At 41.7% G+C, this 14,302-nt stretch overlaps 6 protein-coding genes across 6 annotated transcripts; 1 reads left to right on the forward strand and 5 right to left on the reverse strand.

Annotated features, from left to right (window-relative positions):
• Positions 1 to 154: 154 nt before the first annotated feature.
• On the reverse strand, positions 155 to 1,866 carry BCR41DRAFT_385211 (hypothetical protein; the record flags this gene model as incomplete). The annotated part of the gene is made up of 3 exons (XM_022027651.1): positions 155 to 549; positions 807 to 1,532; positions 1,764 to 1,866. 3 exons carry the CDS (start codon positions 1,864 to 1,866, stop codon positions 155 to 157), a joined length of 1,224 nt encoding a protein of 407 aa, XP_021883010.1.
• A 781-nt stretch (positions 1,867 to 2,647) lies between these two features.
• Positions 2,648 to 3,527, reverse strand: BCR41DRAFT_20296 (hypothetical protein). The gene has a single exon (XM_022019899.1). The coding sequence runs from the start codon at positions 3,300 to 3,302 to the stop codon at positions 2,829 to 2,831; it is 474 nt and encodes a 157-aa protein (XP_021883011.1). The 5' UTR covers positions 3,303 to 3,527; the 3' UTR covers positions 2,648 to 2,828.
• A 1,565-nt stretch (positions 3,528 to 5,092) lies between these two features.
• BCR41DRAFT_420706 (pyridoxal phosphate-dependent transferase) lies at positions 5,093 to 6,596 on the reverse strand. The gene is made up of 2 exons (XM_022029929.1): positions 6,402 to 6,596; positions 5,093 to 6,310 (listed from the first exon to the last, which is right to left on the reverse strand). Exons 1-2 carry the CDS (start codon positions 6,577 to 6,579, stop codon positions 5,199 to 5,201), a joined length of 1,290 nt encoding a protein of 429 aa, XP_021883012.1. The 5' UTR covers positions 6,580 to 6,596; the 3' UTR covers positions 5,093 to 5,198.
• Positions 6,597 to 6,968: 372 nt separating this feature from the next.
• On the forward strand, positions 6,969 to 10,011 carry BCR41DRAFT_349992 (hypothetical protein). The gene is made up of 4 exons (XM_022023581.1): positions 6,969 to 7,711; positions 8,219 to 8,425; positions 8,813 to 8,945; positions 9,054 to 10,011. The coding sequence occupies exons 1-4, from the start codon at positions 7,340 to 7,342 to the stop codon at positions 9,785 to 9,787; spliced, it is 1,446 nt and encodes a 481-aa protein (XP_021883013.1). The 5' UTR covers positions 6,969 to 7,339; the 3' UTR covers positions 9,788 to 10,011.
• Positions 10,012 to 10,444: 433 nt separating this feature from the next.
• On the reverse strand, positions 10,445 to 11,377 carry BCR41DRAFT_303210 (HotDog domain-containing protein; the record flags this gene model as incomplete). The annotated part of the gene is made up of 3 exons (XM_022020702.1): positions 10,445 to 10,729; positions 10,820 to 10,838; positions 10,974 to 11,377. 3 exons carry the CDS (start codon positions 11,375 to 11,377, stop codon positions 10,445 to 10,447), a joined length of 708 nt encoding a protein of 235 aa, XP_021883014.1.
• A 1,067-nt stretch (positions 11,378 to 12,444) lies between these two features.
• BCR41DRAFT_369276 (phosphatase 2C-like domain-containing protein) lies at positions 12,445 to 14,281 on the reverse strand (the record flags this gene model as incomplete). The annotated part of the gene is made up of 6 exons (XM_022026443.1): positions 12,445 to 12,594; positions 12,697 to 12,821; positions 12,967 to 13,123; positions 13,254 to 13,424; positions 13,896 to 14,012; positions 14,141 to 14,281. 6 exons carry the CDS (start codon positions 14,279 to 14,281, stop codon positions 12,445 to 12,447), a joined length of 861 nt encoding a protein of 286 aa, XP_021883015.1.
• Positions 14,282 to 14,302: the final 21 nt, after the last annotated feature.

Here is a 14,302-nt window from a genome sequence, read left to right on the forward strand (position 1 = left end):
GGCATGTGCAATGCCATGCATGCAATCGAATATGAGTTGACGAGCGTCGGGCCAACTGGAAGTCGCCTTCCTCTGGGTTTTATTGAGCTATAGTTAAGTTTAACGCCGTGGATTTCCAGGGCGCCGCTTTGGGATAGCACCAAAGGGAAATCTGTCATAACCATATGGCAACAAAGTCGAGGATGGAGCTGGGGCTAGCATCCGCTGCCTCGTATTTAGTAGCTGTGGTGATGAAAGTGAGGACGAATGTAACAAAGACGAAGGTGGAGCTGGGGCTAGCATCCACTGTCCCGTATTTAGCGGCTGTGGTGACGAAAGTGAGGACGAATGTGGATGCGGGGCCGGCGACAAAGACGAGGATGGAGCTGAAGCTAACACATGCTGCCTCATATTTAGTGGCTGTGGTGATGAAAATGAAGACGGAGGTGGCGGTGGCGGTGCCAGAAACAAAGATGAAGATGAGACTAGAACCGGAGTCGAGAATGAGGTCATGGCCGAATCTGAGGACGGAGCCGGGAACGAGGTTGAAACTGAAGCATTGCTCGATGCCTGCGTTCGATTTGATGATGGTAACGATGAATTTTGTAGCCATGTGGGGTCTCCCAACAAGCGGATGCTAGGTCCTACATTCGGGTATCTTTCATTGAGCTTTTGCTCTTCCTCTATTAGCTGAAGTGATGCCTGCCATAGATTCACTCTTTCATCTTCATGCAATCGTCGACGATGCTTGAAATAGGCTTCGTTGATGCAGTCCTTGTTCTTATTGATTGTGGAATCATAAACAATCTCTATTCTTTCCCCTTCACCATCATGACCAAGAAGCCTTAGCGCCGCTGCAGCATCCATGAGGATATATGGGTCCTGTAAATCAATGCTAGGATCCAGCACTACAGTATCTTCGGCAACCCAATCATCATCAAGGTCCATTTCTCCAGGAGAGGCTAAGCGATCAGTTCTATAAGAGGCATATTCCTTTCCCCGCGTCTTGAGGACTTTCTTTACCGGTGACAGCTTTTGGCCATTATCATCTTCGATATGGTACTCCGAAGAAGCGCTGGGCTCATAGTCGTCATCATCCATGCTCTCATCTTCAGGAGACTGTCCTGTCTCCATGAAGGCGCTCGCCATATTTGTCTCATCCTCAGGAACAAAGAATTCCATGAACTGGCGCTCTTTTAGCATCGAATCAATATGCTTGCAGACCGAGTGAGACCCATCCAATACCTTTAGTAGTGCCAACACTTCTTCATCCGAGGCAAAGGAGCTCTGAGCCGGATTCAGGCCTGGATCTTGCTCGTCACACAAAGAAGCACTCTCTGCATCAAATTCCTCTGTCTCCTCGGAAGCAGCTCTAGTAAGAAAACTACTTCGTAGGCTATCTATGGCAACAGTCACATCAAAGTCCCTAGCCCGGTCCTGTGATTCCCTCAGGGCATCCCTCTGCTCCTTTTGAAATATGTCGACGTGAGCGAAACAATTCCGGATCGACTTTTCTTTCACTTCACTCCAAGCACTCGCAACAATCCCCCATCCTGTAAAGTTATCAATGTAAGCTTTCTTTGCCAACTCTTTGTTTCGGCTCACTCTTAATACATTCTCGCGCTTGAGAAATGTCTGTTTCAAGCATTGCACCTTGTAGTTCCTTTTGAACACAGCTATGATCCCGGCATCAAGAGGCTGTGTCATGCTTGTCGAATTTTTTGGAAGGAACAAAAGGGCCACATTATGAAGTGCAGCACGCACATCGTCACTCATTATGTGACTTGGAGCATGGTCCAGCAACAAAACGACTTGGCAGTTGGGCTTTTCAGTTGCAATCTTCAGCTGGAATCGAAGCAGCCAAACATCAAAGACAGCGGCTCTCATGTAATCCGGCCTTTTGCCAACCCAGGCCACTGTAAGCTTTTCCTGAAGGCTCTTTGGAAGTCGATCAAACTCTTCTTGCCAACTTTCCCAAAGATCTGCCTCAACCTGTTTGTCCAATCCCTGCCAGGGCAAAACTTCAAATTTTGAGCGAAATGTCTCACCAGTTTTGAAGCCTCGCGGTAAACTCTCACCTATAACAGCGCCGAAGAAATAAAGAACAACTATGTTATTAATATTGATTATGTTAATGTGAAAATAATAATAATAATAATAATAATAATAATAATAATAATAATAATAATAATAATAACAATAATAATAATAATAGTAATAATTTCTCACTCAGTGAAAAATATTTAGACAGTAGTTATCAGAAGCTAAGATAAGTGAGAATAAGATGTGGGTCCACACACCACATCCATGGGGTATTTATTCATTTTCTGGTAGAGAGACTCGTACCAAGTAACTACATATCTATCTAGAAGCGACATGGGATCATTCAGGAACCATGTCGGTGTTTTGTCGCGTCTCTAGTGACGCGTTATTATTATATACTTTTCTTAGCGTATTAATTTTAGGAATTCCCCTAGTGTGTTCCTAGTGCGTTTTTAGTATTTTTCTTAATCTTCTAGCTGGGCCGTTATTATCTTGTATATTGAAATATACAACACTCAGCATAAAGGGTTTGCATCGATCAGTCCCTGTTGCATTTGTGCACAAAAGGATTGAAATCCTGGTACTCCGTCCTTTGGTACCAGAGACTTTGCTATAGTCCAGTGTCCAGTTGGACGTGGACTGAAGAAATAACCCAGTCTCATCGCAGTTGTAGACGTCGTCGAGGCTATATCGACTGAGGGTGCTTTGAATCATTTCTAGTTGCGGACGGAGCTCCTCCATGTTGACTGAAGCAGCTTCTCCTTTAAGATTATATCTGCGGAGGTTATAACGCTGCTTGAAACCTTTTAACCAACCGTTCGAGAATTTAGGTTCTTAAAGGTAAGATTGCCCACACGAGCTTCGAGGAGCGCATATATTGCGCCTCCCAACAGCCGAACACCCAGGTTGTCGATGGGTAGAAGAAGGTCACGTCTGATATGCTCAATGGTATGAGAAAGAGCATCTTCAACAGGATAAAATGACCTGGTGTTGCTTTGAAGGCGATATCGCGCGGAAGATTGACCAGCAGGGACATTCAGGAGCTCTTCTCTTTTGGCCAAGATGTGGTTGAGGATTGTCGGCGTGATGTTGTGACAGTCACAGAACACACTCTTTGGAGGCTCAAACATCGATCCTCCTTTAAGTCCAATGTTGTAGTTAATGACATGTCTATCCCAATTTTTTAAAATATCCACTCTTTGTCCGATGGTTAAGCTTCTGTCGTTGCCGAGGGATGGTGAAGGCTGAATCGATCGATATTTATGAGGACCCACGGACATGATGCTGAAATTATGAATTATGTGAAAGGAAAGAGGGCTAGGCAGGTGAAAAGGAAATATGACAACGAACAGGGTTCGTATTGCATATTGCTATATATTTATATCTTTCATGAGCAAATGCATGAATTACCACGAAAGACCACGCCTCTAGGCCCATGGAACCTGATGTAACTGCATGTACTATGAGAGGCCTTCGTTGCGTTGTTACAATGGATTGGCTTTGGGTAACAATTTCACTCCTCCATCGCTCTCACGGCGCCCTATAGCTCTCACAGCGCCATGATTCCCACAGCAACCTATTGCTCTCACGGTGTCTTCACACAATTCGCATAAAAGGCCCTCATTATCGTATTATTGTATAACACTAGAGCGGGCAGAGATCAATAAAAATTTACGGCCTCAATAAAAGAATCCTACATTTTGGTTGCTGAGCTCCTTAGTTCACCGAATAATGGCAAGGGAGGCACCTGGTTCCACCTTAAATCAAGGTTTCTGTGCATTGCTCACGAAGGAATTGGCCCAGATCATTATGGAGTTCAAAGTATATACATACCATTATCACAGTTGGAAAAAAGTAACCGGTTTCTTGTGTGGCATACCATCGGGTACAAGGAAAAGAAAATTAAGGCATGGTTCCGTCTTAGAGTCGTTCAGCCATAAGTCAACGGATGGCTTCGGGCAATGACCTGATTAGGCAGGCCCAAATTTTAATTCGGATAATTTCGCGATAGTCAAAGCCAGCTTTCCTCCCCAACCACGGATGAGCAGCCTAATCCTTACTGAATTCAGCTTTTGTAGGAAGACCTTACATCAAAGGATCAAAAAGCAAGGTCTTTTCTACTTTTTTTTGTTTTTTTTTAAAAAAAAATAAAACAAAAAAAAAGTTTTCCCCACCTCTGGGGTGGATACTGGGTGAGCTCTCCTTTCGAAGTACAGGAAGATTGAAGTGGTCAGTAAGACATCACTTCCACGGCCTAGTGCGTTGCCACTATGACAATATTTTGGCACCATTGCAAAGGCGCCTGAAAAAGTCCACTATGTTTGTCGGTTTAATGATTTTCACCTGTGAATTCTGTGCCACTATCGTATGTTAGTATATATTATTAGCTTAGTAGCATGATGGAGGATATCTCACCTACATTTAAAGACAGAATGAGGTGACCATTCGTTTTGTTTGATTGCATAGCTGGTCTTCCATGGTGTAGTTGATTGTGGGTCAAATGAGGTGGCTAGAATTTCCTTTTTAGACAAATGTGTCAATTGAGAATGTCAAGAGATTCTTCACGTACGTATGTCGATGATGGTGAAAGATAATAGGAAAGTATAAAAATTTTCAATTGAAATGTGCTCTTAGCCAATCATAGTTTTAGATTTATAGAAAAACTTGCCAAATAACCTTTCCCACTTCGATGAAAGGACATGGAAGAGGGGAAATATAAAAAATGCAAGTCATGTCAACCTGGAAGATGAATGAGGAAGTCAAAAAAAAAAAGTGAAGACAGACATGTGCAAGAACTGCACAAATTTTCCCTCTAAGGCCTTTGGGCACATGAGGCTGCCTTGAGCTCGTTTAAAATCAGTGGAAGAGCAAAAGGATTAAGTCTTACACGCTCTGCAGCCATCCGCTTACTGACGCGTAACTATAGTCACGATCGCACTGCTCACCACTGAAAAGGATTCCTGGTGTATTCATGGACTGTGAAGTTTAGAAGGAACAGGAGAAGGTATCACTAGAGGCTGATGTACCTTGTTGTTGTGCCACTCTTCTGAGTGCCTTGCAAGTATGTGTTACCCTTGCCGGTCAAGCGGTTGAACAGAGTTTGTCACATCCCAAACTTGTTGACCGTTGGCGGGCAAATGCATTCTCGTTTATCTGTACAATTTAGTCTACATAAATTAGTCTACATTGTCTGTTCTAGCTCCACTACCATAAACTGATTGTCTGTCAGCCTGTAGGGAATCAGAAGTTCCTGTCCTCTGAGCGTTTGCGGCTAAATCCCGAACCACCTCCAAAAAATCATCCACAGCCTGCTTAGATATTTGCCAATGCAACACCAGTCGAACTTGTGTTTGGGTCTCAGGAGCATCTTTGTTGCCAATGTTGATCCCCTTTCTTGATTCTAATTGCCTACTCAACTCACTCAACCGGATGCCTGATCCAGCAAGGTCTAAGAAAACCATGTTGGTCTCTACAGGGATGAACACTTTAGCACCGCGGCCTTCTCGCTCTAAACCTATTGCTAACTGCTTTGCCAGCGTGTGAGTCTCCTTCATGGTAGGCCACACGTGATCGACACACCAATGAGCCACAGCCGCAAGACCACCGGCCTGCCTCCAACCTCCACCAAGCATCTTTCGGAAGTGGCGTGCCTTATTGATTAGAGCCTGATTACCAACCAATATGCTACCAATGGGTGCACCAAGACCCTTAGAAAAACACAGAGAGACACTGTCAAATTGCATAGTAAGGTCCTTGAGATTACACCCCAATGCTACTGCTGCATTCCATATTCTAGCTCCATCCAGGTGTAAACGGACATTATTTTCTGTTGCGAACTGACGGATGGCCTGGATTTCTTGTAATGGCATGATGGTCCCATCCAATGTGTTTTCTAAAGAGATAAGGCGTGTAGGAGCCATGTGTATGTCTCCGTCATCCTGAATGAATTCACGTTGTAGATCATGGACTGTCAAGTGATGACCGTTGTTGGATAATGCTTGTGCAGGATAAACTGTCAGGTTTGAGAGGGATGCGAGGCCTCCTACTTCATATCGGTAGACGTGTGATCGAGTGTCGCAAAGAATGGATGCAGGGGGCATGAGGAGTGAAGAACGGAATGCCAGTTGGTTGGTCATTGTTCCAGAGACGCAAAAGAGACCCGCTTCATGTCCTGTCAGTTTGGCAACGTATTCTTCCAGAGATCGAATCGAACTATCCACCTCATACACGTCGTCACTACGTGAGGCCTTCTTCATAATCTCAAACATTTCATCTGTTGGCTGGGTTACTTTATTTGAGAAGAGGAAAGATCTTTTGTTAATAGAAGGGAATACTGAGAAAGAAATAAGTTTATTATTGATGATGTTTCCTTTACTTACAAGTATCGCTGCGGAAATCGGCGATGAGCTTCATTCTTGAAGGAGCATGGGTGGAGAAGGCAAGGACTGGAGATACATTTGAAAATACGATAGGTCTAAGACTGGCAATGGTAGATATGGCAGTAGGGGTTCGCCTGCTGACAGCAGTAGCAGCAGTAATGAAGTGAGAAGCGAACATGCGGAATGAGAATTGACATTAAAGAAACAAAAAGTCCAGGCAGAATGAAACAAAAAGAAGACTCTGATGGATCACATGGCCAATATCAAGAAGTTGTTGGTCCAGTGTGTGGTCCTAGTGTCCAACCCCGATTTTCCAGGGTTATATTATATTAATGTATTTTTACCTTGTAGGATATTTCTGTTAATGGTAAAATGCCATGCGACAGGATCGTTTCAAGGACACGTTTTTTAAAATAATCTTTGCACCTTGGAAACTGTAATACCTCCGTACATTTGTGTAAAAAGAAAAGAATTCAGCCTACAAAAGGAATTGCATGTAATCAATCGAGCACCGCCTTTCCTTCTTCACCTTTTTCTTTTTCTTTTTCTTATTCTCTTTCTCTTTCTCTTCCTCTTTGCTCTTTTATTATTATTATTTTTTTTTTTGACCTTTTGTCTTTTCTTCCGACTTTCCTTTGTACCCCTCTTTTCTTGCCTGCTGACCTACACAGACAACACACACACCAATACAACACACTCTCCCTTCTTTCACTCCCTTCCCTTTTTACTTTTTACTTTCCTTATTTTACGCCTTATCTCATCATTACTCATTATCACTCTTTCTCCTTTCTCTCTCTTTGTTTTGTTTTTTTTTTCTTTTATTACAATCAATCCATCTCCCTTTCATTTCTTTGTTCTCTTTCTCTCCTTCCCTTTCTCTCCCCCTCTCTCTCTCTCCTCCTCTTTTTCTCTCTTTTGGACGTGGGATTGTGCGCAGCATGGGAAACAGTAGCACAAAGGAAAAAGTAGACCATATTGACGGAGGTGCATTGATTCCTCACGGTGTCTACTCTGGTCCTCAGGATTATGACTTCCGGATTGTACAACGGCTCATACAACAACGCAAACTCGCACCTTTTTATAAAGGCTTAGAGGACTGGGATGATAGTGAGGATGCCCAAGAGGAAAAGGTGAAAAAGGCCACAATGGGACAACCCTCTCAGAACAACCACAACACCAACACCCATAACAATAACAACAGCAATCATAACAGCTTTGCAACACGAGGTTCTCATGGTTACATGACAGAATCTGAAAGGGACATGAGACGACTATACCAGGGTGCAATCGAATGTCCCATCTGTTTCTTGGTAAGAATACATTGACCCATTGGTCATTGCATTTGTTGTTTCTGAACTTAGTGCATTGTGCATCCTTGTTCTCCTTCTTTCTGGAGAGATCGCGCATTGAGATTGAGAGCACAGTGACCTCAGCATACACATACAAAAAAGAGAGCAATGACACAATAGACGCAAAGACGCAGAAGCATTGTCCCTTGTCCTGTCAGCCATTTTCTCACTCTCCTCCGGGCGTGCTGAGCTTGTTTGCTCTTGTGAGTTGAAACTCCTTGATCAAATATAGAAAAAAAAAGTTAGTCAGGCAGGAAGCCCATGGTCGTGGTGTGTTCACACAACTGACCACACACTCACAGTCTGCCACAATCCACGGACCGTGAGTCTTTGACTATTGACCACAGACTATAGAGCCCCAAACTTGACCGCTGACTATCCACGACTGACCTCCTTTTGCTTTTTTTTTCTTTTTTTTTTTTTTTTTCTTATGATATTAATTGCTTCTCCTTTTCTTAAATATAATAGTATTATCCTCGAAATATCAACCGCACGCGATGTTGCGACAAACCAATGTGCACTGAATGTTTTGTACAACTCAAGCGCCTGGAGAGCGCACCGACTGAATCACCCGCTTGTCCATATTGTGTTGAACCTCATTTTGGCGTCATTTATTCCTCATCCCTCCTTCCTAGTGGCTTCCAATCCTTACCTGCATCCTCGGCTGGAACGACGGTAAATGAGCTTCTTTATTTATCCTATTATATTATATTATACTTTAATTTTTGCGATGTTGCACTTTTTAAAGACCTCTAATGATTGAGTCATTTGATTCTTACCACAACGTCTTTATAATAATTTAATTGGAATAAGTGGTGAGGATCATTTCATTCAATGTCCTTTTACAATGATCAGCCCCGTTTTACTGTAACAGTATCCTTCCCCTGATTTTCCATCCGTGTATTACTATATATGTATTTTTTTTTCTTTTTTTTCTTTTTTTTTTTTTTTACAGCTACGGCTAATATATATTTTTTTTATCTTAAGATGATTCAACATGTCGTTATGTGTATGTTATGTCATTCTTAATTTTTTTTTTTTTTTTTTTTTGTTTTTTTCTAGACTGTTGGCGGTACATCCATGTCAGTTTCTTTGTCTAACAATTCCGTTGAACGAACCGAGTCCCAAAACCCATCCTCACTCCCTGCTCGCCGCCGAAGCACTAGCCATAAGAGTCCAGAGGTCGTGACTGCAGGTAACTTTTTTTTTAAAAAAAAATTTTCATGAACTTTTAGCTTTCATACCATGTCCGGCTAATATGATGTGATCTTTTTTAAAATTGCACTATAAAACTGCTTGGTAGATGAGATTCGTCCCGACTGGAATCGCAGGATATTAGTGGCATCACAACGTCAGCCAGGATCCAGAAGAGCATCAACATCATCCTCGGTCTCCAATGCAACATTTGCATTGGGCCGTCGATTGGCTGGACAAAGAAATGGATCCAACTCGAGGCGATCCAACTCCTCGGCTGCGGCAGCTGATTACAGCGGATATTTGACTGCGATGCGAAATATGGGCGCGGACCTTGAGGAGTTGATGATCATGGAGGCTATGCGACAAAGTTTACAGGATGAGCATGATCGGCAGGCCAGAGAAGCTGCTGCCGCTAGTTCCAGTAATGGATCCACACCTTCGAGCTCACCAAATGGTTCGAACACTACAGATCCTTCCAGGCGGCCACAGGGGCGAGATACTTTGAGATCAGGTTCAAGTCGAAGATCGCAATCAGGAGCTGTTATGACATCCTCTCCATTATCATCACCACCAGCCCCACCTTCAACAATTTCATCATCATCAACAGTAGCCCGTCCGCGGGCATCCAGCTTGACGAGTGGTCCAAGCGACGAGGACCAAGATGCAGAGAGCGAGACAGATAGCGATCAGGATACACCTGGACTACTGCATAACCGTGCGATCCGATTTGCGACAGTGACGCCTATACCAGCCTCGTCTCTGGAAACAGGCGGTGGCATGCCAAAGCACCGTCCGCAAGAAGAATCTGCAACCGCCACCAGTTCTGCTGGGGCTGTTTAGGAATGACATAATGGACGCCTCTGGATGACGTTCTTTTCTTGCTCCCTCCCCTCCTTCCCCTCCTTTCCCTTTTCCCTCTCCTTTTCTCCCTCTCTCTCTTTCCTTTTTTTGTAAGAAAGCATCCTTCATAAAAAAAAAGTGACATGGAGACGGAGTCTTGGAGTTTTTGAATTAAGCTGGGGATAGCAGAGATGGCGTATGTATATACTTTGACTCCATTTTAGAAAATAATAAAAAAAAAAAAAAAAAAAAAAAAAGATAAGCGGATGAACTACAGTCGTAGCACTTGGTATTATTGGAAGAGACTAATAGGGATATCATTGGAAGATGTTTCTGGTGGTGATGTGCCTCATCACTTCAATAGCTCAATCGATTCATGCTGGTTTTTTTTTTTGACACGTTAGATCATTGCTGTCTCCAGCTTCAAACAAAAAAAAACTGTTGCAGTTCGCTAGATTTCTCACGCCTTCCCAAGGCGCTTTAGCAGACATAAAAACGGATGGCGCAATAGACTAATGTATGTAGTATAGACTCTCTAATGAGTATTTAAATGTATTATTATCTATTTATTAATATGATGACGAAGAGTTTTCTGTATATATAGAAATATATAATATATATGAATGTAAATACAAAGGGAGTTTTTTTTACCCTTTCTTACGCTTGAGCATCAGGTGTATTAGGCTTTGGAGAAGCCCTAGCTTGATTAAGCTGCTCTGTAATCTGAGAAAGAGAAGTTTTGGGAGCAATGAACAACGCTGTAGCATCTGTCAACACCGTGCCATCGAGGGTTTTGAGTGAGGCCTTTACAAAAGCTTTGCGACCCTCAAGCGAGGATAATTCTGAATGGGCAATAATAAATTGATCTGCAATACAAGGATGACGGTAATTGATATTCAAATTGGCTGTAACGCCAGTCTTTCCAGGAAGATTAGGGATAGCCTATCAATAACAATTAAAATTTGTTAGACTAGATCTGGTTTTTTTCCTTTTTTTTTTTTTGACAAATCGTACGAGATCGTTGTTTCTTACGTTCATGGCAGTGATTTCACTGTCAAACCCAATAGGAAGGAAGAAAAAAAAAAAAAAAAAAAAGAAAAAAAGAAACGTTTGATGATTGAGTATTTTTTTTTAATGTGATCCAATGCCAATTCAAACTCATATAAATTAATAAAAAGACACTTACTCAAGGATGGTTGCCAAAAGACCACCGTGTGTGATACTGGGGTGTCCGCAAAGATCCCTGCCGACATGGAGAATCGAGATGACCTGTTTCTGATCTAGGGTCCGGAACATGGCGGGGGAGACGCCCAACTTGTTTGCTCCACGAAGAGTGCCTGCAATGAGATGATGCGAACGATATTCGTCTGACACATTCGAATAAGCTGTAATACGCCTCCAGTTCTCTGAATCAATAACATGAGCTCGGACAATTTCAAGCTCTTCAAGTTCCTTTTGGAGTGGATTTTCTTCCTGTGATTCTGTTCCTGATGCAAATCCCGTAGTAGAGGCAGTAGCAGCAGTAGTAGCCTCATGCGCCTTAACAGGAGTATGGTCATAAGCAGAGTCAGGGGCATACGTTGTAGGCATAGCGACGCTTTCTGTGGTAATTGATGAGATTGGCATGGTGCTTTGAATTTAAATGAATGAATGAACTGGGTGAGATGGAGTGGTTGTTGTTTTATGAGCTATAGGGAGAATAGGAGAAAGAAGAAAAAAAATGAAGAGAGGCCTTTTTTTATTTCTTTATATATATAAATATATCATTATGAATGGTGGTTTCTGTCCCAATGATCAATGGCAATGGTGTCTGACCTAATTCTGGCCATTTTTTTTTCTTTTCTTGGGGGAGCAATGTTTTTTGCCCATTTGTCAAAGTTGGCGCGGAGAGGCAAAATAATTTTCCATTCCTTTTCATTAAGTCTTTACTCTCCAACAGCCAAACATATTTCCGTCCGTCCTCCGATCACTCCTCCGTTCAGACCATGTCACCTTCGTAACTCATCCAGCGATCGACTCTTATATTTTCAGGGACAATTACACTTTTTTTTTTTTTTTTTTTTTTTTTTTTGGACAATTGGGCAATTAGGATGACTCCATGTGCCAAAGATTCTTTATCTATCATAAAGACAAACACTTCCCCAACATTCTTCTTCATATAGGCACCGTAAATCTCGGTAAATGGTCTTCTTTTTATAACTTTAACTCTCCAGCCTTTGAGTCGCATACGTACGTATAATTCGTACATTTATCCTCTCTTCACCATGCATAACACATGCAGGTGAGATAATGGGGAAAAAAATGCACTCTGACTTCAAAGTCACTGTTTGTCATTGTTTGTCATACCATGCCCTGCACAGCATTCAGTTATTCGGGCTCTCTCATTCTTCACAATGTCAATTGGTTTGAGCAAGCAAAAGTAGTTATATTTACAACAAGCAATTAACGGTCATGGCTTTATTAAAGTGATACAACCATCATAAACATGCACAAGAACAAGAGGGGTTGACAAAACAAAAAGAGAAAAGGGTGAGTGAGAGAAATAATAATAATAAAAGACAGCAATAGAAATAGAAAAGCCAGTGTATGTACGCATGTATGTATAAATGAACACATGTAACCAAATGAGCCATTATGAGAGATTTTTAATAAAGCACTTAAACATTTAACCTGATCACCATCACACTGATGTTGTCTGTACTGAACTTTTGGAGAGCATGATCCAGCAGTACCCGACTAGCTTTTGTTGGACAAACTACGTCCTTGATCAGTTCAACCGCCTCTTGATCGGTACAGACATCCCAAAGCTAGTATGGTAAATGATGGACTATCAGCTTATTGCAAAGATTTTTTTTAAAAAAAAAAAAAAAGTTTAAAAAATAACATAATATGATCTTTTATAGGCTTACTCCATCGCATGCAAGAATGAGGTATGGGTTATTAGCTCCAATCTCTGTCCTCGTTGTGTAGGGTGCTCCAATAATAAACTCCTTCATCGAGCTGTCGCCCAATGCACGTGTGACAGCCAGCACTCCTATTAAAAATCAATAGTCGCAAGCTTAATTAATCACCAATTGGAAACATCAGAGTAAGATAGTAAGATGCAGTCATAAACCCCAGCAACAAACTTTTTTTTTTTTATTATTTTTTATTTTTATTTTTTTTTCCTTTTGACATACCATTAACACGGTTGTTCATGACAAATCCGCCTACGTCTAAAATCCTCTGCGCCTCTGTATGATCACTACCTTTGTGGTCGTATGAAAGTCGCACTGCTTTATCTTTATGGCACAATACAGCCCTAGCATCACCGACATTTCCTGTGTAAAGCACACGCTAATAAAGCAATGGATTGAGTAGGAATATAGATCTCTGTGAATTTCAAGTACAGAATTGTATTGTAAGCACTATAAAAGTAATTGATTTTTGTTTTGTATAAAATAAAAATAGAGCTTTGATCGATTACCTTATCGCCTTCTTTCCTGATATACGCCATAATGGCGGTGCATCCACTGGAACGTCCTTGCTGAAGAGCTTCTGCGAGCTGTTGATCCACTGTTAAAAACGTCTCGTTGACTAATTCCTGGAAATCAACATCAGGTTGATCTGCCTTTTCTTCTAAAATACGACCAAAGACCTATGTTGTAATTCATTTATTCAAAAAAAAAAAAAAAAAAAAAAAAAAAAAAACACGAGCAAAATTTTTGTTTAATGCAACATTCCTATTGGTAGTCAATAAAACCTGCACAAGTCGGAATAATCAATAGACCAAATTCCAAGGCGATTCAGTTAAACTTCCCCGGGCCATTGAGCAATCCCTAATCTGATCATGTAAGCAGTCCATTCCAAACTGTCTGCTTTTGGCAATATAAAAATCTCCTTGATCAGATCCAAGGACCATTTCCCATCAAAAACACTACTCCAACGCCCGCTCGGTGTTTGTGAAAATCAGGATGAACAAGCGCGTATTTGTTCGCGTACTTTTTTTTTTTTTTTTTTTTTTTTTGGGTTTGTGTATATTTTGCGTATATATTTTTTTCCAAGTACAGAGCTTCTTTTGTGGTGCGTTGGTCATATGGTATTGTGGAAAGTGATTTTGGATTATTACCTCATGGAAGTGCTGGCCACACCAGTCCGCTGCTGCTTTTCCTGCATGTCCATCAAAGATGGCAAAGAAGCCATGTCCGGTTATACCCTCATAGTTGTAAATAAAAGCATGGGTGTCCTAAGTGTGCGGTCGTTTGATATTTGAAAAAATAGATTAATCAACAGTTGCTCTCCAGAGCGTTTGTGTCCAAGACGCTTTTGCCAAAATAAAAAAAATTGACATAGAATGTGCGCAGACATGTGTACCTCCATTGTTCGTCTGCATCGTCTGTTCCTGTCTTCCGCCACACCAACGACAAATTCATACTCTTCTAGGTCTTTGAGCACACATTGCAGGTCAGAAGCATTGTTGCTTGTAGGGGGAGTCTCTGAATCAGCCAAACCCATGGTGGACCCTTCAATGGAGCT

The sequence above is a fragment of the Lobosporangium transversale genome (genome assembly GCF_002105155.1).
Source record: "Lobosporangium transversale strain NRRL 3116 chromosome Unknown BCR41scaffold_11, whole genome shotgun sequence".
In the NCBI taxonomy this organism is placed as follows: Eukaryota; Fungi; Mortierellomycota; class Mortierellomycetes; order Mortierellales; family Mortierellaceae; genus Lobosporangium; species Lobosporangium transversale.